Raw genomic sequence first — 26,846 nt, forward strand, 5'->3', positions numbered from 1 at the left:
TGGAGATGAAGCGGCGAGTACGTCTCCTATGTAACAAGATCCTGCGGCGTCTACAAACCATCTCATATGTACATCCACAGGGTGGAGGCATGTGTCCTGTGTGAGCTCTGACCTCCTCGTGCTCCTCCTGATACCTGTCATCTGGTATAGCGTGTGTCTGACCTCTATCGGGCTGGGCTCTATCACGCTCCGGTCTGCTGTGCTGATGGTCTCTGAGGTAGTGTCGTCGAAGCATAGTGGCCTCCCTGACATAAAGAGCTAGGCAATGCTGATCCTCATAATCCATCACTCATGAGAGAGGTCCAAAGCCATCCGTGAAGAGACAGTGGAATCTCCCTCTGATCTCATAATATAGCGGGCATCTGCAAATGAAGTGCTCCTCTGACTCCACCTCTCCCATGGTGCAACAAGGGCAGATCCTGGTCTCTCGGCCTGGACGCCGTCCATCCTCCATGCGTCGCATCCTACCAGCCTCTATCTCGAGCTGATGCGAAGAGACTCTAAGCTGGCCAAGGGCAATCCTCAGTGAGTGGGACATGTAAATACCTGTGTAGCCTGGTGGAATGACAAATCCATCCTCTGAGATCCGAAGGAAGTGGTCACGATATGTGGCCATCTTCGTCGGAAGCTGCGTGGGATAAATCCAAGTGCGGTACGTATGAAGCTGCAGCAACTCTGCTCTCGTGACCTGACTAAGCTCGTGGCGAGTCAACTCGAGATGAGGCATCTATGCTGTATCGGAAGGGAGGCAGTCTATCCATGTCTAGTCCAAGAGATGTGAGCCACCTAGTGAGTCTGAAGTACCAGCAGTATCGGGCCCCAGATCGTGCCAACTCCATAGAAGATGCAAGTGCTAACCATGGCAACCGAGCTCTGCCTGCTGCTGAGTCTCCAAACTCCCTAACCCTGTGCAAATACATTGTTGGGGTAAAGGCACATTGCCTACCCTTAATTAAAAGAATTAAAGATAGGACACCTATGACTGTCTTAAGACAGTCATAGAATAAACCTAATCCTAATATAACATAAGTGAGTTTGTGGTGTGGCTCACTCATCACTTCACACCCGCACTAATGTGTCTCTCTCACTCTCACTCTCTTGCTCACTTCCTCTCCTCTCTTCCCCCTCTCAACTGGTATCAGAGCCTCTCCCTAGCCACACCTCCTCTCCCTAGTCTCATCTGCTTTTCAAATCCGTTCCGTACGGCCGATCCGTACGGCCGTACGACCGTACGGACAGATCTAGACCACTCGACGGTACAGCGGCGGTGTTTTTCCTGTTCGCAGGCTGCTAGGGCGGCACATTTTGCAGCTAGGGCGGCGCATTTCGAGGGCATCAGAGCGGCGCAGGCGGGCGCATTTCGGCGCAGATCTGCAGGTCGCTGGTCACGGGTGGCGCCGTACACATGAGCTGCTAGCTGCAGCTCGAGGCATTACATCCAGCAAGCAGCCAGCTGCTTCATAGCAGCTGCTACTAGCTGCTAGATCCTTGAGGAGTGCGTAGGCGCCGCCAGCCTGCTGCAGTCCAGCAGCATAGCTGCTGTGCTATACAGTACATCAGCTGTACGGACTGTCCGTACAGTCGTACGGACAGCCATACACAGGTACGGACGACAGACTGTCCCAGGTACGGACGACAGTCCGTCTGCAGATACACAGGGGTTGGCGTCGAACGCAGGACTTGGTGTTTTTTGCTGCAAAGTTTTTTTTTTTTTTTGGGGGAAGCGCGTGCTACAAGAAGTACAGCACTACAAGAAGGACAGCAGTACAGCAGGAGTTTCTATGCATTTACTGAGTGAAAATCTCAGTTTTGGGTGATTTTCTCAAAGGGCTTTTGCCTGGATGTGTATGCAGTATATGCCTTGAGGCAGTGTGTATCCAGGGAGCACACATCTGCTTTATTTCCGCAGTGCATTTGGTGACATTTGTTGTAGGTCACATTCTTTGTACGCACTTTGAAAATCTCAGTTGAGCCACGCTTGGTCAGGGCGCATCGAGTTTACTCGGTCCCTAACTGCCCATCGTTGACAGTGCTCAAAAGATTTTCTTCCTGGTGTCTGTACGTTGTGAGTTGTGTTGTTACCGAGTACACAGAAGCAGTCTCTGCATTACACATTGTCAGGTATAAGTGTCAGAGAGATTTCATTTTGCATGCTACCTCAGTGTTGAGGTGTTCTCCACTTGATTCAGGTGTCAGATCAAGGGGCTTTTGCCCAGACTTTGTTTGATAGCACTTGGGTTACCGACAGAGATCTTCAGATGCATTTTCTCCCCTTGGTATAAGGGTGATTGCTTGGGATTTATCCCATTTACTGTTGCAGGTTTTTTGTGACAGGCTGAAGGGTCACTTACTGTTTTTTGGGGTGTCTGTCAAGTGGTTTCTGCAATTTGAGTCAGTGACATACCTCATCTGAGGTGGGAGAAGTGATCAGTACAGTCAGTACAGCAATGTTTACAGCAGTGTTGGTGGTTTTGTCAGATAATTATGCACTGTTAAGCTCTTGTTGAGCAGCAGCAGCAGTCTGAAATTACTGTTTTTATGCCTTTTTTTGAGCTCAGAACAGTTTGTCAGAAGGTACAGTATTTGCAGGGACATTTACTGTTTTGCTGCAGATTTTACTGACAGTAAAAACAGCACCTTTGAGAGTGCTTCTGGCTCTTGAATAGAGCAGGCTTTTCTGAGAAATCAGAACTTTTTTATTCAGTCTTTTTACTTCTAGGGAGTCAGGTACTTTCCTCATCTGATATGGCATCAGGAGGAGGTGATTCTTCAATTCTGAACATAAAGAAACTGGAAGGAGCACATAACTATGCATTATGGGCAGAACAGTGCTTGAATGTTCTTCTGTTAAAGAAGATTGCTAAGCCCATAAGGGTAAAGGGTGTCAAGCCATCTGATATGGCAGCTGATGACTGGGAAGAGCTTGATCTGTCTGCGAGGGCAGCTATCATGCTCACTATTTCAGACACTCTTGTGTTCAATGTACAGGCTGAAAAGACCTCTTATGGTCTATGGCAAAGACTAGAAGAACTGTATGCCCAAAAGAGCTCAGCCAGTAAGGTTTATTGGCTGAAGAAGCTGGTCGATCTTCGCATGAAGGAAGGTACAGCTATGACCTCACACTTGAGTGAGTTCAATGCTATCTTTACACAGCTGATTGCACAGGGGTTGAACCTTGATGAGGAGTTCAAGGCTACTTTCTTGTTGTGTACTCTTCCTGAGAGTTGGGACACTTTCAAGACCACCCTGTCAAACTCAAATGCCACTCTTATTTATGCTGATGTAGAGAGCTCTCTCCTTATGGAGGAGATGAGCAGGAAGAATAATGCGGGCAGCAAGTCTTCAAGTGCTTTGCAGGTACAGGACAGAGGCAGGACTCAGCAAAAGGGGAGATCTGCTAGTAAGTCCAAATCCCGTAGTCAGTCCCGTGGCAAAAAGGACATTGAATGCTTTTATTGTGGCAAGAAGGGACATGTGAAGTCGAAGTGCTTCAAGTTCATACGGGATCAGAAAGCCAAGAAGGCTGAAACGAAGGATGCAGGAAATGCAAGCAAAGGCAAAGGCAAGGCCAAGGCAGATGACTTGGATGCAGTGAATGTTGCAGCAGAGGACAGTGACAGTGACATACATGATGTTTTATGCTCTTCTACTGTAATAGCACATGCTTTGGTTATTGATGGCCATGACATGCATACCTGGCTCTTGGATTCAGGTGCCTCTTTTCATGTTACACCTCATAGGGAGTGGTTTACTTCCTACACAGGTACTCATGGAGTTGTTCATCTTGGGAACAACTATGCATGTCAGATTGCAGGGATTGGCAGTATACAGATAGTACTTCCTGATGGACAGTCATTTATGCTTGATGGTGTTCGCCATGTGCCGCAAATCAAGAAAAATCTGATTAGCACTGGCTTATTGGATGACAGTGGTTACCACACCACATTTGGGGATTCCAAATGGGTGATTACTGATGGCCATACTGTAGTGGCTGAGGGTTTTAAGAGTGATACCTTGTACCCTCTTTATGTTTCCAGTGTGGGTAATCATGTTATTGCCATAACCGAGCTGCCAAAGGTTTCATTGTAGCATAGCCGGTTGGGACACATGTCTGTTAAGGGAATGCAAGAACTGTCACGTTTGGGTTATCTGCCGCCTCTCTCTTTTTCAGATTTGCCTACTTGTGATCATTGTATTTTTGGCAAGCATTCTGTGACTCCTCATAGGAGGAGAACTCCTCAGAATAGAGCACCACTTGATCTAGTGCACACTGATTTGTGTGAGATGCCACAGTTATCACTAGGGGGTGCCAAATATTTTATTACTTTCATTGATGATGCCACACGTAAGGTGTGGGTCTATTTCTTGAAGCATAAGGGAGATGCCCTAGATGCTTTCAAGAGATTTGTCGCTCAGGTGGAGAATCGGACAGGTCGTAGGCTGAAATGCCTCAGATCCGATAATGGGGGTGAGTATGTGTCACATGCTTTTGTGCAGTTTTGCCAAGCTAAGGGCATCAAACAGGAACTCACAGCCCCTCATAATGCATCTCAAAATGGTGCAAGTGAGCGGATGAATCGAACTGTTCAGGAGAAGGTTCGATGTATGTTGTCTTATGCTGCATTACCCCATGGCTTTTGGGCAGAAGCCGTGCAAACAGCCGTTCACATTATTAACAGGTCACCAAATAAGGCTTTGGAGTTGAAAGTGCCAGAGGAGGTGTGGTCTGGCAAGCCACCCTCATATAAGCACTTACGGGTATTTGGCTGCGAGTGCTTTGCTCATGTACGCAAAGATCTACGCACCAAGCTGGATCCAAAGTCTATCAGATGCATCTTTATGGGATTTGGTGATGAAGGTGAAATGGGATACAGGTTATGGGATCCCGTTAAACGGAAGATTATACGCAGCAATGATGTCATCTTTAAAGAAGATAGTGTACACAAGGAACCCGTGCAACCTGTGGAATACAGGAGGGTTATTTATGATGATGTTGGACAGCCAAGAATGCCCATTTATATGCAGCAGCAGCCTGCTGCAGATCACCCTGTTCAAGAGGGTATACAGGCTGGAAATCAGCCAGATGATTTTGCCAATGATGTACCACTGGATATGCCAGCAGATGAAGCTGTAGCACAGCCAGATATGGTGGTACAGCCACCTGTCATTCATGAAGAACAGGCTGGACAGCAGCCTAATCCGGAACATTTTGTTAGGAGCTCCCGTGCACAACGGCCTCCTGTCAGGTTTGTTCCAGGAGCCAATAATGTGGCTGATTTTATCATGTTGACAGATTGTGGTGAGCCTTCCAGCTTCAAGGAAGCTATGGGAAGAGCAGAGAAAAAGAAGTGGGAGAAAGCCATGCAATCAGAAATGGACTCCCTACTTCAGAATGATACATGGGACTTGGTGCAGTTACCTGCAGGCAGAAAGGTTTTGCCATGCAAGTGGGTTTACAAAGTCAAAGTGGATTCAAATGCTTTACCTCGGTATAAGGCCAGATTGGTTGCCAAGGGATTTAAGCAGGAGAAGGGCATTGATTTTGATGAGATTTTTTCCCCTGTAGTCAAGATGACTACTTTGAGAGCAGTGTTAGCTCTTGTTGCTCATGATGACATGGATTTATGTCAGATGGATGTGAAGACAGCTTTTCTTCACGGAGATCTCCATGATGAGATCTATATGAGTCAGCCAGAGGGATATGCTGTTAAAGGGAAAGAGCAGCTTGTATGTAAGCTCAAAAGGAGCTTGTATGGACTCAAGCAGGCACCAAGAGAATGGTACAAGAAGTTTGATGCCTTCATGCAGTCCCAAGGGTATCTTCGGTGTGAGACCGATCATTGCTTATACACCAAACGGGCAAAGGATGGCAGTTTGATGCTACTCATTCTATATGTGGATGACATGCTTATTGCCAGTAAATCTCAGCATGAGATTACTGCTTTGAAGAAACAACTGCATAAGTCTTTTGACATGAAAGACTTGGGTGATGCAAATCATATTCTTGGCATGCGTATTACTCGTGACAGGTCCAAGGGACTTTTGTTTCTGTCACAGAAAGAGTATATTGACAAAGTACTGCAGAGGTTTAAAATGGAGGGGGGGAAGTCCATTAGTACCCCGTTGCCTCCACATTTAAAACTCAGCAGTAAGGACAGCCCCAGATTAGATATGATGATAAGGCTGAAATGGCCAAGGTTCCGTATGCATCTGCAGTTGGATCTTTGATGTATGCCATGGTTGCCACTCGTCCGGATATTGCTTTTGCGGTGGGAGTCATCAGCAGGTATATGGCAAATCCAGGCAAGCGGCATTGGGAAGCAGTGAAAGGTGTCTTGAGGTATCTCAAAGGTACCAAAGACTTGTGCATATGCTATGGTAGGAAGGATGCATTGGTGCATGGTTTTACAGATTCAGACTATGCAGGGAATGCAGATAACCGGAAATCTACTACCGGTTATATTTTCACATTTGCAGGAGGTGCTATATCATGGGTGTCTCGGTTGCAGAAATGCGTTGCACTGTCAACCACAGAAGCTGAATATGTTGCAGCCACTGAGGCCTGCAAGGAAGCAATATGGCTTACTCGGCTGGTGGGAGATTTGGGCATTATAAGTGACATGCCAGTTTTGCATTGTGATAGTCAGAGTGCTATCATGTTGGCAAAGAATCCGGTCTTTCATCAGAAGACCAAGCACATAGAAGTGAAATATCATTTCATCAGGGAGGTACTGGAAGACAAGCGTCTTGAGCTTGTGAAAGTACATACTGATGATAATCCTGCAGATTTGCTCACTAAGAGCTTGCCTACAGAGCGGTTTGCACATTGCCGCCACATCATGGGATTAGGATGAGACCATTCTTACTTTATGGTCTAGTATACAGTAACTGTATATTGCTGTAATTTTATTCTTTTCTCCCCTTTTGGCACATTGGCCTTTAGGTGGGAGGTTGTTGGGGTAAAGGCACATTGCCTACCCTTAATTAAAAGAATTAAAGATAGGACACCTATGACTGTCTTAAGACAGTCATAGAATAAACCTAATCCTAATATAACATAAGTGAGTTTGTGGTGTGGCTCACTCATCACTTCACACCCGCACTAATGTGTCTCTCTCACTCTCACTCTCTTGCTCACTTCCTCTCCTCTCTTCCCCCTCTCATACATGACCGACTGAAACGCTGCATCCAATGCAAGGGGAGTAGCTCCAAACTCTGCTAGCATGATCTCGTGCGGAACTGTAGCCTTGGCCCTAATGAGCCGAGAGAACATGATGATCTGTAACCTCTCTACTCGTCTCCAATCTGCAGCGCCAAGGTCTCCTGCCCAGAAAGGAGCTGCATACATCGCAGCTGGTCTCACCAATGTGTCAAATAGCAGGGATTTCATATCGGGATGCTGAAAGTGGGACTAAAAACACTGACGCTCAAGATGAGCCAACGAAGCATACCCTTTACTAATCCTATCTCGTGCTGCATATGTCATGGTAAAGATCGGTCCCCTGAAAACTACCCCCAAATAAGTGTACTCTCTAACAAGCTCAATGGGCTGTCCGTCATAAGTGAAGCAAAACTCATCCGTGCTGTAGATACGATCAGAGGTGTTGAAAACCATAACCTTGGTCTTGCCAAGGTTTACGGTCAATCCCCTGTCCTGGCAAAACCTGTGGAGTGCCTCAATATGTGCCTGGAGGCCCTGAGCAGTAGAGGAAATGAGAACCACATCGTCCGCATACAGGAGGATAGGAATGGAGGATCCTGAGAGAGTAGAGCCCACACCGCCTGTCATCTGTACGAACATCTCTAGCTCATCAATATATAGTCTTCGAAAGTCGATGGGTCTATTAAACTGTGAGAAACTTGATACAAAACAAGCCAAAAGGGTGGAGCTACTAAATGATCTTCAACACCCATACTAAATGCGAAATGCTAAATGCTAAATAGTCATCATAACATTAGTGATGACATCATATCGATATTAATATGGCCATCTCCATCATCACTACCACCACATGTCATCAGAATAAAAAGCGAAATCTGGTCTAGTATCACAGCTACAGCCCCCCCCCCCCCCAAAGGACAGTGGGGAAGTGGTAACATGAAGCCACAGAGAGAGAGAGAGAGAGAGAGAGTAGGATCGGATTAGATGTCACATCAAATGGTAAGTACAAGGGGTGGGGGATTGTGCTTGGCAGTTTGCATGGACAAACGTAGGGCGATAGAGATTACCATGGTTGGCTCTCTCATCATCATCTATGCAGCTTGCAGCCGAGAGAGATGAGTGGTGCTGATATGTACGAGTCTTTAGATGATTTTGCTAATTGGGCATGTCTATCGACTAGTTACCACCATATCAATATTCACTAGATGCTCCCTCTTGCACTAGGTCATTAGGGATTATCTATGGTAAATATATACCCATAGGACATGGGTATCCACCCGGCAACCATATGCAATGAAAATGGCCTTCTAAAAAGAGCATTTCCTTCATCCCAGTGAGGACAACTTCATCTAAGCACCAGGGTACATACAGTTTCACCTTTCCCATGCAGTACGGATCACCATGGGCCAGCTCAGGACTTCATCCCATAGATTCTAGATCGAGGCAGGACATGGGATTGCCGCGAGATGACATCGAAGAGATCTAAGGCTCTGAAAGGTGGAGATAGAAGACTCATGAGGCCCACCACAAGACCCAGCCCTAGATAGCAGGATATCACACTCTCCTTCATAGGAGAAGATGCAGCAGCGAGATGCTGCAATCGTGACCCAGAATATAAGATATGCCAGGTCAGTAGGAGATTAGACACATGAGTAGCAAGCACTTGCCCCGTTCAAGGTACTATTCTTGCGGCATCTCGACGTCAGGCTGCCTCACGCCACCCTCGAGTACACGCTATGGAAAGGATTCGTGGTCTCCATATTTCAGCTTTCTCTCCACTTGATGCACTTTCTGTTTCATTGAACTTTGCATAGTGTGCATCCACTTTGCTTTCAACTGCGATCAGCTTCTGAGAAAGCTCCTTCACGCTTTCTGTAATTTCCTGAGTTCCTAGGTGAGCAATATGTTGTCTTGCTGTAGTTTGTGCATAAGTTCTAAGCTCAAACCTGTTACACAAGTATTTAATTATAAAATCTACGCTCTCAGCTTCAGTACGTTTAGTATTCAACATATGGAACACGCGCAGGGCATACATGAAAGCTCTATAAACAACTCCATGGTTTCATATTGGGGCTCTTTAGATTGTAATCACAACTGAACTATTGGCTGGTTTCTCCAAGAAATATGGAGACATTTTGGCATAGAGAAGGGCATCTAAGGAGAAGGGAAAGGTGGAGAGGGAAGCATGCATGGGTGAGAAGAGGGAAAGGAGAAGGGCTTGTTGGAATGGTTGGTCTCTGAGGAGAAGGGAAAGGCTGCAGGAGGGAACAGCTTAGGAGAGAGGATCCAGGCACGTGTGGGAAGAGGCAAAGGAGAGCTGCTCCATGGAGATCTCACAAGAGGTGAAGGGAGAACACTCTGGCTAGAAAGGTGTATTCTCCATTTTTTCAAGTCAGTTTCAAACAAAAAGGGGACCACAATGTATGGGTGGTCTCTCTTGGATTGGATTGTGTTAGTTGATGATATTTTTTGCAGTACCAATTGGACTTCTTATCATTTCTGAGCTCTCCTTCTCAAGCGATCATAATTCCTCTGGCTCCCGATGCCTACATGAAGGAAATGCATTTTGGTGGCAGTCTTTTAGTGGCAATCCGCTTCACTTTAGTATGGCCACTATTGATCTAACTTCACGCCCCATCATCACCTTCATGAAGGAGCGGTTAGTTGAAATATACAGTAATTCAATGGACCAAGGAGATTGTTGCAGAACCCCCCACCCCCCCTCCCACCCTCCCCCACACCCCCCCAACCTCCCACGCCCCCGATATGGGCCACGACTTTTACTGTCTTCAAATATCATAAATGACTCTTATCAGTTTTACTCATCGTATACTCTACATGTCTGTATTCTCTAATGTTCATATAATTCATTCCATTGCTGCCAGAGCAAAAAATGTTATGGATGTTAATCCTATTAACTGTTTGATTACTTTCAGATGGACTGTACACGTGATGTGCCTATGCCAACTTACTTCAGGTTTCTCACAATATTGGCCTTCAAAATTTTTGTATATGAAAAGGTATGCCCATCAATTATCTGAAGTAACTTCAAAATTTCACTCAACCTTTTGTAGTCCAATATGACTAGCTATTGCCTTCCCTTAAGATTCTTTCAAAAATTTTACAGAAGATATTTCTGAGACATTTAAAATCTCCTTAACTCACGATTTCAACAATTAAGTAAACTAGACTTCTTCTTTCTCTTTTAAACATCAGTCTCCTCATTCTACTTCAGTTTTCACCCTGCCTTACTTGTGTGCTTTGACTATAGAACAGAAACAGAAGACAAAATTGCAGATCGAAGTTAGTATCAATATGCTTTTCTTTCTCTATGTACTTACATTAGAAAAAAAAAAGGCCTGGATTCCCTTAACAATTTATCAGATATTTTGGAGATATTGGGTCAATGCCCTACCCGTGAGCCCCCTCAGGGGGTCGACGCCTCAGCATACACGAGGGTAGATGGACCAATAGGGGGAAGGGTTCAGGCTGCCATGTGGGTAGCAACATGGCTGCCACATGGGCAGCAGATCAGACTTCTGATTAGGGGTTATGTGGGGCAGCCAAAAGGGCCACCAAAGTATGCCTCCACGGGATGGAACAGACCCAGCCATGTGGCCATCCATTGGGCCTTGGGGCTGGTGCAGGATCAGCAGAACAGAGGCAGCATACAATGGGGCGCTGCGGACATTTATAGGCCTGGCCTAGGACAGCAACCAGTTCGGCAGGAGCAAACCATGTCCACTGTCTGCAACAGGGGCCTGTCCAGGTCAGCAAAATTCAGAGCAGAGGTTGCACACAGTCTGCACTAGCTGGGCATTATGGCAGATTGTGTTGGGGAAGATGGGAGCAGGTCAGCCTGCTTCAGGTTAGTTGGAGGCCTTTGAATCAGGCTGACCTGCTCCCATCTTCCCCAACACAATCTGCCATAATGCCCAGCTAGTGCAGACTGTGTGCAACTTCTGCTCTGAATTTTGCTGACCTGGACTATATATGGGAGGTTAGTTCCAGGCCTATATAAAGTTCTCCCCTGGAGGCCTTTGAATCATTTGCAGGTGCAACTCCCTGGACACTCCAGTCTGCAAACCAGTATCCTGCTGGAGAGAATTATGAAGCCTATATATAGGGGAGGTTAGTTCCAGGCCTATATAAAGTCCTCCCCTGGAGGCCTTTGAATCATTTGCAGGTGCAACTCCCTGGACACTCCAGTCTGCAAACCAGTATCCTGCTGGAGAGCATTATGGAGGGCAGGAATGCAGCAAGGAACATAGGGATCTACATCAGCAGTACCACATATACAGCGTGTCCTTGCAGGTCAGAAGTCCAAGCGTCTGCAGCACACATAGGTGCAGACCTACTCACCCTAGGGACGTAAGGGTGCAGAAAAGGGAGCTTTGTCTGCAATACTCTGTCAGAGCATATCTTTGCAGGAGTGGAAGAGAGAACTCTCCTCCTTTGTCAGCCAGATAGCCAGATAGCTACACCTGCTATGCTAGCTATGAGGGCACTCCCTCCTACTAGGCCTGAAACTGGCCTGGGAAAACTCCTGAGACTGCCCCCTCCTGCTGAGCCTCAAGGCTAGTGGGACTGGAAACTGAGCCCACCTGTCCTGAATACTCCTGACGAGAAAGTTAAGGTTAATGTGAGTTCTTCAGACTAAAGCTGATGTGGCCAACTGAGCTCCAAGGGTGGAGTCCCATAGGAACTGACCGTAGCTGATGGCTTGATGGGTGGAAGACCCATCACACCTATCTACTGCATCTGGGGTGTTGCCTTGGGTGGAAGCCCCAAGAGAAACTGGGGGAACTAGACAACCCCCTCGGGTGGTGGACCCAAGGGGCTCATTTATTGTAATTGCTGATGTGTTTGAGATGTCTCCAAGGATGGAAGACCCATCCCACATTACTATGAAAAGTATCTGCTCCCCTGATATAGCTAACCCAGCTGATTGAGCTCCCTAGGTGGAAGGCCCCTAGGAACTAATTGGATATGATGAAGCTGTTGTGGACGAGTGAAAGACTGATCCGACTTAATTGTACTGATTGAATGGTCCCCTCGGGTGGGAACTTCAAGAGAATAAGATGCTGTAACTTGATGATCCCCAAGGGTGGGAGACCCAAGAGGCTCATCATCTGGGCATGCTGACTGAGTTGAGCTGGCCTTAGGGATGGAAGACCCCTAAGAGTTAGCTGTCGAAAATGGTTGCAACAATCCCATGGGTGGAAGACCCTGAGGAACTGCATGTAGCTACTATGGAAACTGAATGGTCCCATGGACTTCGACCCGAGGAAAGCCAATGTCTGAGCTGCTGTAGAATAGTCCAGCGAACTGTGCTCAGACATGGAAGACTCTGAGCAGATAAAGGACTGCCTGCTACCACTGACGAATTGTCTGTGGGTACTACAGAAGGATAGTCCACAACACTGTGCTCTAGGGTGGAAGACCCCTGAGTGGATGATGGACTCACATTGGTAGCTGCTGAGGAGAAGAGGAACTGTGAGCAGGCCATGAGAAACTGCTGATGCTGTAAAAGCATCTGCTCTTGCACTGGGCCTCGTATGTTGCCAAGTTGGCACAACGAGTGGATCGATGCACAGCTACCTCAAGGCATTCCTGTTCCAATAGAAGCTGGAAACGGTCTGATGTCATTGCATCCTCCTTTGTCTTCTTTTCCTTCTTGCGCAAGAGTTGGGGCTGTTCAGAAAAGAGCCAATTGTTCTCAAGGAGATGATCCGGTTCCCTGAACGCTTGCCTGAGAGCTGCTATACTGGATGGGTCCATGATGGAAGACTAGTAGACCCATATACTACTGCAACAATGACTGCCAGAGGGAAAAAATTTCCCCCCCTAACTTTGCCCTGCAAGATGTACATGCATGTGGGTGAAGATGGGAGCCGGCTGATGCGTGATGAAGGGAGGGAGGGAGAGGCTAATGGAGTATGGTACAAAATATCCCAGACATGCTCCTCTTCTACTAACCAAGTCCCCATTACTGAGCTTTGCTTCCAAGACTCCCTCCAACCTATTTCAGATAAGAAGGAACCATAATGCTCTGATACCAATGTAACATGCGGGCACTAGATGTGCAGAAAATAGATGAACATACAAGGAAAAACTCAAACATGAGATAGATACTGATGGCATAAATGCCATAACTACTGTTGTACATGATTGCCAAATTGATATACAAAACTGCGCTGATACCATTCCCCTAACTGCGACATGTGGGAGATGGAGCTATGCTGCTGAAATAGGACACCAAACCTCAACCACATACTGGCTGAAAGGTGCTGGTGGAGGTTGGGAGCTGAGTGCGGAAATTAGGGGAAAAGCCCTCCTTATATAGGGGCTGGAAGGGCTTGTTTTGGCCGACCCATCCCAGAACTCTCAGGGAGTCTCCCCACCATTGAATGTACTTGGTCATATTCTAGATGCTCTCTTGTTTCCAGCGGCTGGAGAACACTACAAAGAGGCCACATTAATGCATGAGATTTGTGTTCAAGCAATCCATAAACATCAATAGCCATCATAAAATTGGAGTGTATATAGCAGCTACATGACCATCACAGAGAAGATGGAGCCTTACCTTGTTTAAGGTGGGGGCTCGCTCTTCTGGAAGTATCATGAGAGGCCAAAGGCCACTACTCTGCAAGGAGCTTTCTGCTTTGTTGGACTACCTTGTGCAGATTGTGTGGAAGGAAGAGAAACACACAAGATTGCTCAAGAGAGGTTGGTACATATCATCTCGAACACAAGCACAATTTGCAAAAAAATGCATGAAATGACCTTGACTACAAATAGAATGGGACAGTCGCATGAGGTGGAAATGGAAGAGATCAACAATATAGACCATATATCATCTTATTGATTGTTATAGCCTCTCCTCCTCCCACATCCTCCTCCTCCCCCTGGCTACCAAGAATCTCCCCTAAATCTGATTGGTGGCTGCTCTATCCCCTCACCAGCCGTTGCTCCACCAAACTCCTTATAACTCCTTAGTTGCTAGCCAAGTTGCTCATGGCGCTTCCCTATCTTCTAACTACTGCATGTGGGACTCCTTTATGACCTTGCGGTGGTGCTTTGTTCCTCTGTGTACTCATGGCTTCCTAGGTAATACTATGCCTTCGAATGGGCACATGTCCAGACTTGACTTCATGGCTTCCACATCCTGGTTGCACTTCCGGCCTCAAATCCTCTCTTGATGACTTGTGGGCTCCAAAGTCTAAATGGATTTAGTGGCTCTGATCTCGTCTCAATGACTTGAGGGCTATGAAGTTCGAGGTGGACCTAGCTAGCTTGTAGTCATGTTGGAACAAGAGCCTCCAATAACCTTGCATTGCTACCATGGATGGGGCTGGTAATCAGTAATGTCATGGAAGTGCAATAATTGATATCCAATCACGAGGCACTGAGAACTATAGAAACACCCATTGTCCTGTAGCATTGGTAATATTTGGTAGCATGTGGTGACGCCAATCTCACCAATGGGATGGTAAACCCAACTTCACCACTAAATATGGAGATGGTAAGTGCGATTACAAAAAATCTGCTAATTGCAAGTTTTCTGGCCATCTTGTGGAGCAAGAATTTTTTGCCTCCATCTGCTATTCATTGCTTAAACTAATTGCTCAATAACCTTGCATTGCTACCATGGATGGGGCTGGTAATCAGTAATGTCATGGAAGTGCAATAAGTGATATCCAATCACAAGGCACTGAGAACTATAGAAACAAACATGTATTGTGAAAATAGATACATATCTAGCTGTATATGTGCATGTTGCACAAGTACACTTTCATGTCATGTACTCTAACTATCAAGGGATGCTCACAAGTTTGTTACATAGCTGAATCAGAAAATAATTCGAAAGATGCTCCTGAATCCAGAGACCCGCATTAGCCACCTGACCTAACATGCTAGCTCCTAGACTTTAGCAGAGTGCTGTTTAATGGTTGTCAATCTTTTAATTGCATGCAAGGGTATGAGGCAGATATTTGTGACATGTGAATAGCGTAGCAGACTTCAATATTTGATTCATCTTGGCTCCCAATATGGAAAACTTGTCTTTTATAGCAACTGCTCCTTATGATACTGTCCTTGGTTAAATTTTTTAGTAGAAGCTGTCTTGTCCTGGGTACGCTGATTATAGTCCAAGCACCACCTTATGGAAGCAATTTATTGTGATGTGGTAGATAATATGAAAAATCAGACATCTTGGTGAATCAAAAGAGACAAAATCTCAACTGCCGCCCCTGTTTTCTACTTACAGGGTGCTTGGTCTCCAAGTCTTTCATAGTTGAGAAGAAGAGTATCCATGAGGTTCAAGCAATGATAGCAACTGTTGTAAGTATCCTTTTGGATAACTGTGTTAATTTGGTAATTTGTTAGGTGGATGTGGCAATTCTAGAAGTTGGACTTGGTGGAAGGTTCGATTCTACAAATGTTGTAAGCTCTCTCTATCCATAAACTTGGCTACTTGGATGTTGGTATAATTAAACTTCAATCTGGATAGCATATCAGATAGTTTATGAAATTTCTATTGCTCTTTGGGGGTGGATCAAAACAGCAGAGGTGATTATTTGCCATCCTGATGTCTCTTTGACTATCACCCTGAAATTAAGGTTTAATTGTGGTTGTAGGTGGAAAAACCTGTTGTCTGTGGCATCTCCTCCCTTGGATTTGATCATATGGAAATATTGGGTACTTGTTGCTTCAATGTGTTGATGTTTGGTATGATTTTATTTATGATGCCTTATCTTTTATAAAGACTTCATATGTGTCCTGAATTTTAGGCTACACGCTTGCGGAAATTGCAGGGGAGAAAGCAGGCATTTTCAAGGTTGTTTTGATGTTAACACTTATCAATGTATTTTGTAATGATCTATAATACGAAATTATGGAGTTTATGATTAAATAAATTACGGGTTGTATGAATAAATTTTGTTTTTTATTGTATGTCTGTTTGTAAATGAGAATGAGAGTTTAATTTAAATCATGTACTATTGGTGTTTCTGCAGCCAGGTGTTCCCGCAGTCACAGTCCCACAACCTGAAGAAGCAATGAAGGTTCTTCATAAAAAAGCATCTGATTTGTCTGTATGTAAACTTCTTTCCCAGATTTCCCCTCATATATTTGATGACACTCCTCTTGAGGAGAAGCAATTGATTATTTTCTAAGTCAAATTGAAAGAAAAGAGATGATGTTGCTACCATTGTCAGACAATCATATGACATATGAAAGCATCAACTTAAACTGTAAGCATGCATTTCATGCTCTCTGATTTTGTATTTTTCATTTTGGGAAAGGATGACTTGTCTTATTGAGCAAATGTGCAAAATATCATGATGGTTACGGGTAAAGCACTATCATGGATGCAACCAAGATAGGTTATAGCAACTGAAGTAAGGTGTACTACAACTCAAGAAGATGATAAGTAAGGCTTATGACAAGTTCGGATGGAGAGTAAGGCCTTGTAGGGGTGTAACTCTTTGAATGCGAAAGAAAATCATGGCTCAAGATTTGTACAAAGGCCTAATGATGATCTTAAACCAACCTAGATGAGCGAGGTATGTGCTCCAAAATTGCATACAGCAATATAATATGCAAAAGTTGTCTCGTGATGGAGGGACAACTCCATAAAGAGTACGCATGCTTACATCTCTTTCTATAGGCCGCCTCAAACGGTGTTGCCACAAAATATGAGCACTCTTTTCATTACTTTTTACCATGCTCTCTCCTTTTTCAATATTAACCATGCTCATGGTTGACACGTACGATCACGTTTGATGTGTACCGTGCAATATTAGTGCGGTACTAAACGAACTAAAAAATCTTAGGCGTACGTCCGATGGTTATAAATAGAGCCAAGAGTTCCACCAAGTGAGATAAGGTATCCACTTGGTTGAGGAGCCCAAGAGAGTCTTTCTTAAGGGCTGAAATACAAAGACTGAACTTTGTATACCTCGTGTCCTTCGTCTTATGTGAGCTTCATCTCTTGCTTTAGTCTCTATGCTCTTCTCCTCAAGCTTGCTTCAAGTCTTCCATGCTTCTTCTACGGCAGCGCCGCAGCGGTCGGCCCCCTCCCTAGTCGGTCTGTTCTAGCCTACAACAGGCCTATACAAGCCTCTATCCCCTTCTCATCTTGCATCAGCCACTGAAGCAACAACGGGCACTCCAAAATGTGGCATGAAAGGTTTGGTCATGTCAATTGCGGTACTCTTATAGAAATGCAAAAGTCCAAAATGGTGAAAGGAATTCCACCCATCGGAAGCACAGAGAATGTTTGCTAGGCTTGCTTGGAGGGCAAGCAACACCGGGAGCGATTCCCACAGGAGGCTACATCAAGGGCTAATGGACTATTGGAGCTGGTCCACTCCGACATTTGCGGACCAATGTCAACCAACTCATTTGCAAGGTCCAGGTATACTCTTCTATTTGTGGATGATTTTAGTCGAATGACTTGGATATAAATCTCTCTCTTTCTCTCTCTCTCTCTATATATATATATATATTTGTTTGGCCAAGAAGTCTCAGGCATTTGAGAAATTCAAAGACTAGAAGGCCAAGGTAGAGAAGGAAACAGGGAAGGAAGGGCAGTCCGGAGCCCCTTTTATAGGGCTTCCTGGCAGGCCTAACAGCCGACCTGGCTGGTAATGAGTCGGTCTAGGGCAGGGGTCAGCCCCCTCCCTAGTCAGCCTGATCTAGCCTACAATAGGCCTATAAAAGGCCCCCCTTCGTCTTTATCTTGCATCAGCCACCACTGAAGCAGCAACAACAGTGTGGAGCAGAGGAGGAAGAGAGTTTCTTAGTCTTCTAGATTCCCAGCACTTTTCTTGTGCTCATCTTGAGGATGTGCTTTGCCCACCATGTGGTGGAAGAATATATGTGAGTTCTCTCATATTGTCTCTCTTGTATGTGCTGCCTACACTTTGAGTTAAGTTCTCTTACGTGGTCTGCATAATTGTGTGAGTGAGACTGAGCTATTCCTATTCCGCATAGAGGGTGAGAGGTTAGAGTGATTCTATCCCTCATTCCCAACATTTCTTGCATATTATGAGGGTTTTTTTAGGGAGCTGGATCAGGTACTTCACTTGCATCAGAAACAAAGAAATGGGATGAATTTGTATGGACGGGGCAGAACCAAAATATGTTAGAGACTGTGAAAGAGATGCTTTAGAAAGTGTAGTTGTGATCTCACCTGACTGGGGGAAGGATTACTTTGGCAGTGTCTGTGTACCGGAGGATGCCTTAGCTGCTATCTTACTGCAGAAAGGGCAGAAGGGGTATATGCAACCTGTGTATCATGCTAGTCGTCATTTGGTGGATGCTGGAAGGAGGTATTCAGAGGTAGAAAAACAGGAGCTATCTCTTATTTGCTGTCTGCAAATGCAGATCACATTTGCTGCCTAAGCCTTTCATCTTTTTGGCTGATTCGTTGATTATGTACTTTCTCATGAGAAAGCATAACCCTAGAGGAAGGTTGGCTAAGTGGCTAGTGGAGTTGCAAGAATTTTCGCTCTCTTTTAAGTCTATTCGTGCTACCTTAGCAAATATTCTCACAGGAAGGGAAGTAGCACAAGATGTGGAAAGTCAGATTAAGGAGAAAAAGAAGCAGCTGGCTGCAAAACAGCCCACACAGCAAGAGTGTAAAGTGTGTGGTCCAGTGTATACTTTATACTTTGATGGGGTATTCTGAAAAAACACAAGAAAGGGAAGTATAGGTATATGCTTGTGCAATCCCGATGGTCAATGCCAAAACAAGTGAGGCACAGTCTCTGAAGAAGCAAAACATCTATGGCAAAGTGCAGGAGCAATGTGTCGATGAGCTGATAGCTGTCCAGATGGAAACACTCCCAAAAGAACTCGCCAAAAGAAAACCTGTTGCCAAAGCGGTACTTTATAGGCCCAAAGTTGCTGTAATCTTTTCCTCCACCACTTGGCTGGGCGATGCATTCGCCAAACAGAATCACCTCTCTCTGAAATCCAAGGTTGAGGCAAAAGGATTTTATACAATGCAGGTACAATAATCTGAGATAGCCTCAAAGGATGAGAAGAGGACCGTGGAGAAGTCAAAAGTCCAATCTTCCAGTCGAACCTGGAGTTCCAAAGGAGGAATCGGAACAAAGGGCGAAAGCATAGAAGTAATTTGTCGCCACAAAGGACGATAATGAGAGCCCAATCCATATGTAGTGGCTACTAGAGAAAAGGGAAGCACGGTACCAGCATCATCTATAACATCAGCAACTGAGGTGATGCCTTTAAACGAGACAAAGTAGGAACGTCGAGGTTCCTGTAAAGCCAAGGGAGGCTGAAAGACTTTCGACCAGTGAATGCTTTCAGCTCTCAAAGAATTTCCAAGCAAAGATTGCCGTCCCATTCGATTCCAGATGAGAAAGAACATGCTTCCAGGAAAGAAGCAAGCGGGAGACAAAAGGGCATCCAGGCAAAGTGCCATCAGTGTAGCCAAAAAAGAAATCCCAGTGATCGAGTTGCCAATGACCAAACGCAGAAATACTGATATGAGTGACCAGAGTCCTAATCGTAAGAGCCCAAGGCTGATCACCTTGCAAAAATTGCAGCAACATTTTCCCCCTGTGGGCAAGAATATGCACATGAATATCCGTGATGTTCAATCCACCATGCATCTTGGGAGAACAAATGTGATGCATCGAAAGCAGCCTGAGACTTTTTCTGCCATGTTTGGATCGCTAGAAGAGTTCCATAAAGACAGACATGAAAGATGTAAGATTTGCCTTAGTGAACATGATCAATGGCAAGTAAAATTGAATATATGCCACAAGGATGGACTGCACTATTCGAAGATCAACGTGCAAAGGCGAGGTTGCCAGTTTACTTAAGCTTTTTTCAAAGCTTAGCCAAAACCCAATCAGTTTGTTGTCGGCGAGTGAGTTCCCACCCCGAAGGGTAACCAAGATGGCGAACAAACTGAGTGGGTGGAATGATATCCCCGGGCCATAATAGACTATGCCAGTCTTTGGAATGCAAAGGAAGCAACTTAGACTTCTGAAAATTAACATGAAGACCAGCTGCCAAACCATAAATAGAGAGGGCCTGCATCAAGGCACCAAGATCATGGGGCGTATTCTACGGGGTAAAGAAAGAATCATCAGCATAAGCTTGAGCAACCATGCTGCGATTAGCATCCAATTCCAAGCCATGAAGTGATCGTGTAGGCATAAGATGATCAATATATTGCAGCATAGGATGAGTAGGAATGGCATGAAGTAAAGCACTAAGAGGGCATGCTTGGTGGACCGAACAATGAAGAGTCCACTCATCAGAGATATCCCCAGAGATAATGCAAGCCGCATTGCTATCTCTGTAAAGCCAAAAAAATAACCTGCTGCATTTTTTGTCCAAACCCCAAAGCTCGCATAGTTTGTGAGATGAAATCCCATTGAACAAAGGCTTTTGCAATGTCTACCTGCAAGAGTAGAACATCCTGCTGCGGTAATTTGGCATATTCAATCCCAATATAAGCATTGGTAATGTTATCTGTGATATGGCGACGTGGAACAAAGCCATATTGGGAGGGATGCAACCCATCATGCAAATAACCTTTAATCCGATCAATCACCATGGCAATGATCTTGTAAATGACTAGCATGAGCGTGATTGGCCTCCAATCACTCAGTGAATCACATAGCTGCTTTTTTGGAATCAGCTTGAGAAGACCCTTTTTCCATGACAAAGGCATCTGCTGATTTTGCCATGCTGTATTTACCATTTGCAGCAAGGTGAATTTAAGAAGATCCTAGAATGCAAGAAAAATTTCAACAGTGAGACCATCCCATCCTGGAGATTTCCATCTGCCACAGGATCTCAGTGCATCAGACAATTCCCTTTCAGTGAAGGGATGTTCAAGTTCCAAAGCCTGAGCATCAGACAAAATTGGATGAATATGTTGCAAAAGAAGCTGACGTGCAGACACGACCCGAGGAGAAAGAGTATCCAGATGCACAAAATGAGTGGAGAAGTGCTGCACACATAAATCAGCAAGCTCTGAATGAGATGTTGACCAAGAACCATTAGGCATCCGGATCCGATAGATATTGGCAGCCTGTCCTTTGTAGTTTAAACTCTTAAAAAATTGCTTGGAAGAGCAGCCTTTATCCAAAAATGCCCATTGTCTGGATCGAGTTTCCCATTTAGCAAGCTTTCTGCGATCATTAGATTGAAGAGAGAATTGAGCCTGACATAAATAGCATCAGAGACCAAGGCTTTAAAGTCAGCATGCTCCAGATAACTATTATTAATCAACAAAATCCTTCGGCAAGGCAATCTGTCAGTGGGAAATTCATGTAAGGAAAGCCTCAACCAAAGAGGAGCATGATCTGAATGTGTGAAAGCATGATCAACCCAAATTTGACAAGTAAAGGCATCACAATGTTGTGGATCAATCTGATACCATCTGTCCAAGTGTGCCTTTCAGCATAATGCACACACACACACACACTTTTTTTTTTTTTTTGGGTAATATCTAGTGCAGTATATTTATATGATGGGAGGTCTCCAAAATGGAGAGTGTCCCAAAGATCAGAAACATAAAAAGAAAAGCTCTATGCAAGAAGCATCCATATCACCCTCATGGCATGCATCATATAAGGATTGCCGCAGTGAGGCTCGAAAAGATTCATATGACTTGGGAATCTGCCGACCAAGTATGCCAAATTATGCTCACTCCAGATTGTCTAAAGAGCCCAATATCTCACCCAAGAGAGAAATAGTGAGTATTGAGACAAAGACCTCATAAATCTGCCAAAGAGCCAGAAATGTTTCCCAAATCTGTGACTCGGGAAACGGAGCCAAAGATAATCTGAAATTCTCCTTAGGAGGATCCTAGAACACGGGCAGTGCCAAAGCAAATGAAGAAGAGTCTCTGAAGGAGCCTGACATCTTAAGCATGTGGATGGTGCAATGCGACGTTTAGCAAGTGTGACCCCCACTGACAATGTGCTTGTCATACATCTCCAAAGAAAAAGTCTTTGTTTCAATGGCATTTTACACTTCCATAACATCCCGAGAATCTTCCACCACCATGAGAGGGGCTTCCTTGTATGCCACAGAGAATTAGCATATTGCTGAATCCATGGAGCAGGCTGAAGAAGCCTGTAGGCTTTGATGGAGGTTAAGGCAGGAAGAGGAACAGGATGAGTGCATGTAGCAGAGGGTTGCAATTGCCAATCTGTAAGCCTGTCTGTGTCAGCCACAGGAGGAACGGGTAGAAAAGGATGTAATAAATCAGCAATTTTCTTCCATATACACCTATGATGCATTCCCAATGCATAGGAAGCAGTGGCCTGAGGAAAAGATAAGACATAGCCCTGATCATCTACCACATCACACACACACACTTTTTTTTTTTTTTGTGGGAAGAAATCTTTTATTGCAGTAGAATAATTACATTCATAGTTACTTCAAAAACGAAGTAGTTACACATCACACACACACACACACACAGACTTTGATTGAAAGCACCAAGTGTGTGTGCCTTTCAGCATAATGCACACACACACACACACACTTTTTTTTTCTTTTTTTGGGTAATATCCAGTGCAGTATTTTTATATGCTCATAAATTTACATGATGGGAGGTCTCCGAAACTGAGAGTATCCCAAAGATCATACACACACACACACACACACACACTTTTTTTTTAGTAATAACCAGTGCAGTATATTTATATGCTTATAAATTTACATGATGGGAGGTCTCCGAAATGGAGAGTATCCCAAAGATCAGAAACATAAAAAGAAAAGCTCTATGCAAGAAGCATCCATATCACCCTCATGGCAGGCATCATAAAAGGATTGCCGCAATGAGGCTCGGAAAGATTCATATGACTTGTGAATCTGCCGACCTAAGTATGCCAAATTATGCTCACTCCAGATTGTCCAAAGAGCCCAATACCTCACCCAAGAGAGAAATATTGAGTATTGAGAAAAAGACCTCATAAATCTGCCAAATAGCCAGAAATGTTTCCCAAATCTGTGACTTGGGAAATGGAGCAAAAGATGATCTGAAATTCTCCCAAGGAGGTTCCTAGAACACGGGCAGTGCCAAAGCAAATGAAGAACAGTCTCTGAAGGGGCCTGACATCTTAAACATGTGGATGGTGCAATGCGACGTTTGGCAAGTGTGACTCCCACTGACAATGTGCCTGTCATACATCTCCAAAGAAAAAGTCTTTGTTTCAATGGCATTTTACACTTCCATAATATTCGGAGATTCTTCCGCCACCATGAGAGGGGCTTCCTTATATGCCACAGAGAATTAGCATATTGCTGAATCCATGGAGCAGGCTGAAGAAGCGTGTAGGCTTTGATGGAGGTCAAGGCAAGAAGAGGAACAAGTTGAGTGCATGTAGCAGAGGGTTGCAATTGCCAATCCATAAGCCTGTCTATGTCAGCCATAGGAGGAACAGGTAGAAAAGGATGTAACAAATCAGCAATTTTCTTCCATATAGACCTATGGTGCATTCGCAATGCATACGAAGCAGTGGCCTAAGGAAAAGATAAGACATAGCCCTGATCATCTACCACATCATGTATGTATCTAATGCCCAATTTCATGAGATTGTATGCCCGAACAGGTTCCTATAAAGCGAGTGGAATGTCAAAGATGGCACTCCAATGAATACTTTCTTTCCTCATTGAGTTTGTCCCCGAGCAATTATCAGAAGCCCATTTGACCTTAGAAAGTACTTGTTTCCAGTCAAGTATCAGAGCAGTAGAGAAAGGACAGCCAGGTATCTTCCCTACAAATCTCCCAATGACAACCTCCCAATGATCAGTAGTCCAATGACCATAAGCACAAGTCCTCATGTTGACACACATAGATGCTATCATACAAGTCCATGGCTGTTGTTGGCGGAAAAAAGTATGGAGCATAGTCGCCTTCCTTGCAAGTACATGATATCTTATATTGAGGACATTAAGTCCACCATGCATCCTAGGAGAGCACATGATTTCCATCTTTATCAGTCTCAATGCTTTCACAGCAGTTTTTGTCCTCCATAACATCTCCATAGCTTGAGACATAAAGGCTGAAATATCCCTGGAGGACCAATGCAGCAAATGCAAATAGAACTAGATATAGGACATCACAATGGACTGTACTATTCTGAGCCTGACATGAAGAGGCCAAGTAGAAATTTTTTAGTATTCCAGTTTATGTTGAAGTCTTTGGAAGATCCATTTTAGCTGTTGCTTCCTGGTGATATGCCATCCTATAGGATATCCCAAATTCCTGACTACATCTTTGGAATGCACCACCTGACCTGGCCAAAGAATAGAATGCCAATCAGATTGTTTCAGGGGAAGTAATTTAGATTTGTCAAAATTGACATGCAATCCCGCTGCCAAACCATACAATGAGAGAGTGGTCATAAGCATGTGAACCTCCCGGGGAGAATTCTGTGGCATAAAGAAGGAATCATCAGCATATGCTTGTGCAAAAAAAGATGCAGCCCCAGGGATTTTAAGACCAGTCATCTATCATGTGTTTGTAAAGATGATCAAGATACATTAAAGGGGGATGGGTCGCAATGGCATAGAAGAGAGCACTAAGAGGGCAGCCCTGTCTAACTGATCTACCCAATGTCCATGACTGAGATAGATGACCCCCAAGAATGCGCTGAGAAGTAGAACCAGAATAAAGCCAATAAACTGCATCTGCTATCTTGGGACCAAAGCCCAACTTTGTCATGATTTGAGAAATAAAGTCCCATTGAACAGTGTCAAATGCCTTAGCAATATCTTCCTGCAATATGAGCACATCTTGATGCGAATACTTAGCATATTCAATTGCAGTCAAGGCATTGGATATATTGTCATGGATTTGTCTTCGCGGCACAAACCCATACTGATGGGGATGAAGTCCCGCATCCAGTATCCTGTGAAGCCTATGCACAATCATTTTGGCAATGAGTTTTTAAACTACAGGCATCAAAGTAATAGGCCTCCAATTTGATATATGGTCACACAGATGTTTTTTGGGCACAAGTTTGACTATGCCATGCTTCCAAGAGTGCGGCAACTGATTTTCTTGCCAGGCAACATTGATTATTTGCAAGAGGACTTCTTTCAAATCATCCCAAAAAGAAATATAAAATTCCACCGTAAGGCCATCCCAGTTAGGGGACTTGTATTTGCTGAGGTGGAACAATGCATTATCAAGTTCTGTGTCAGTAAAAGGTTTCTCCAAGATAAGAGCATCATCCATTTCTACTATTCGAGAAACATATTGGAGGAATTCAGTCCTAGCATCAGTCATTTGATTTGATGGGGAACCAGGACCGGAGAACAATTTCTGGAAGTAATTTTGGCATTCATCTTGGAGATCAGAGAAAGAGTGCGTCCAAGAGCCATCGAGCTTCCTTACCCTTAGACATGAGTTTTTCTTTCGAGTAGCTTGTAAGCCTTGGAAAAAGGCTTTTGATGAGCAGCCCTTATCCATGAGGGGCTTCATTCTTGCCCTGATCTGCCATTTGTGCAATTTCCTCTGATCATTAACAGTCAATTTAATCTGAGCATGTGATAGGGTATCGTTTTCTGAATCAGAGAGAGGCCTTAATTGAGAAAATTCAGTCAATTGTTGTGCTGTCCTTTTTGCCCATTTAACCTCATTCCTCCATTCAGTCATATGCCAGTTGCCATACTCCCTAATGACATTCTGCATACGAGAGACAAAACTGTCCCAAGCATAATTCATGTCCTCCTGGGCATGCAAAGGCAAGGGATGAATTGCAAGTCTGATCATTTGCTGGAAATAGTGATGTCGGAAATAAGCCTGATTAACATGCAATAATCTACTCGAAAGGGGGCAAATCATCCAGAGGCATGCCAAGCTGCAAATTCATCCACAATGGGGCATGATCTGACAAGCCCAATGAGAAATCTATAAAGAGATAAGGGCAAAAATCTGCAAATTGTTGTGGGTAAAACAAATACCATCTGTCAAGCCTTGCCCAGTATGTAGTAAGTGCATTATGATGAAAAGTATATCCAGGCACTGACCCTTGGAGAAGCAGCCATAAATCCTCAGCCTGCACAGAAAGAAGCATGCTATCCCATTTCTGTCTTTCCAATGATAGCATATGAGATCTTGAAGTGGTGTTATCTCTTGGTAGAGGGGAATTATTAAAATCTCCACAGATGAATGCATTGGATCTCCATGGATATCTGCATAAAGAATCCCATAATGAAGCCCTCATGGCAGAGGTCTGGGAAGCATAAACTGTTGCAAACTCAAGAATATCACCATTGACATTACATTGTATGACCATCCATCTGCCACTGCTGTCATTGAAGGCTAACTGAGGTTCCAGCTCATGTCTAACTAGTATGCATACACCTGAGTAGGTAGTGGTACCAGCATAATATATATCATAACCGCCAAAATAATCATGATGACCAACCATGCAGTGTTGATGATGTTCTTGCAAACAAACAATATCTGGCTGCATTTTATGTAAATAATTCCATAAAAGCCTCCACTTGGAGATATTGCAGAGGCTCTGTACATTGTATGTAAAGCACTTAAGTGTTTGGGGCATGAGAGAGGTATATACAGCAAAGTATGAGAAGAAAACAAGACATCAGAGAGGCAAAGCCTCTGCCTGCATGGGCTGCATTCCTTCATGATCCATGAAAGACACAGCAT

At 44.4% G+C, this 26,846-nt stretch overlaps 1 protein-coding gene across 2 annotated transcripts in view; it reads left to right on the plus strand.

Moving 5' to 3' along the window:
* Positions 1–26,846, plus strand: part of LOC147895020 (folylpolyglutamate synthase-like) — a 137,649-nt gene that overhangs the window by 57,634 nt on the left and 53,169 nt on the right. For both annotated transcript variants that reach the window (XM_087383590.1, XM_087383591.1), the window contains exons 5-9: positions 10,099–10,182; positions 15,551–15,607; positions 15,802–15,862; positions 15,955–16,001; positions 16,180–16,257. In XM_087383590.1, coding sequence (XP_087239716.1) covers positions 10,099–10,182; positions 15,551–15,607; positions 15,802–15,862; positions 15,955–16,001; positions 16,180–16,257 — 327 coding nt within the window. The remainder of the gene's footprint in view (positions 1–10,098; positions 10,183–15,550; positions 15,608–15,801; positions 15,863–15,954; positions 16,002–16,179; positions 16,258–26,846) is intronic.

The sequence above is a fragment of the Dipteris shenzhenensis genome, chromosome 13 (genome assembly GCF_047967505.1).
Source record: "Dipteris shenzhenensis isolate YYH24624 ecotype China chromosome 13, Dip_SZ_1.0, whole genome shotgun sequence".
NCBI lineage: Eukaryota > Viridiplantae > Streptophyta > Polypodiopsida > Gleicheniales > Dipteridaceae > Dipteris > Dipteris shenzhenensis.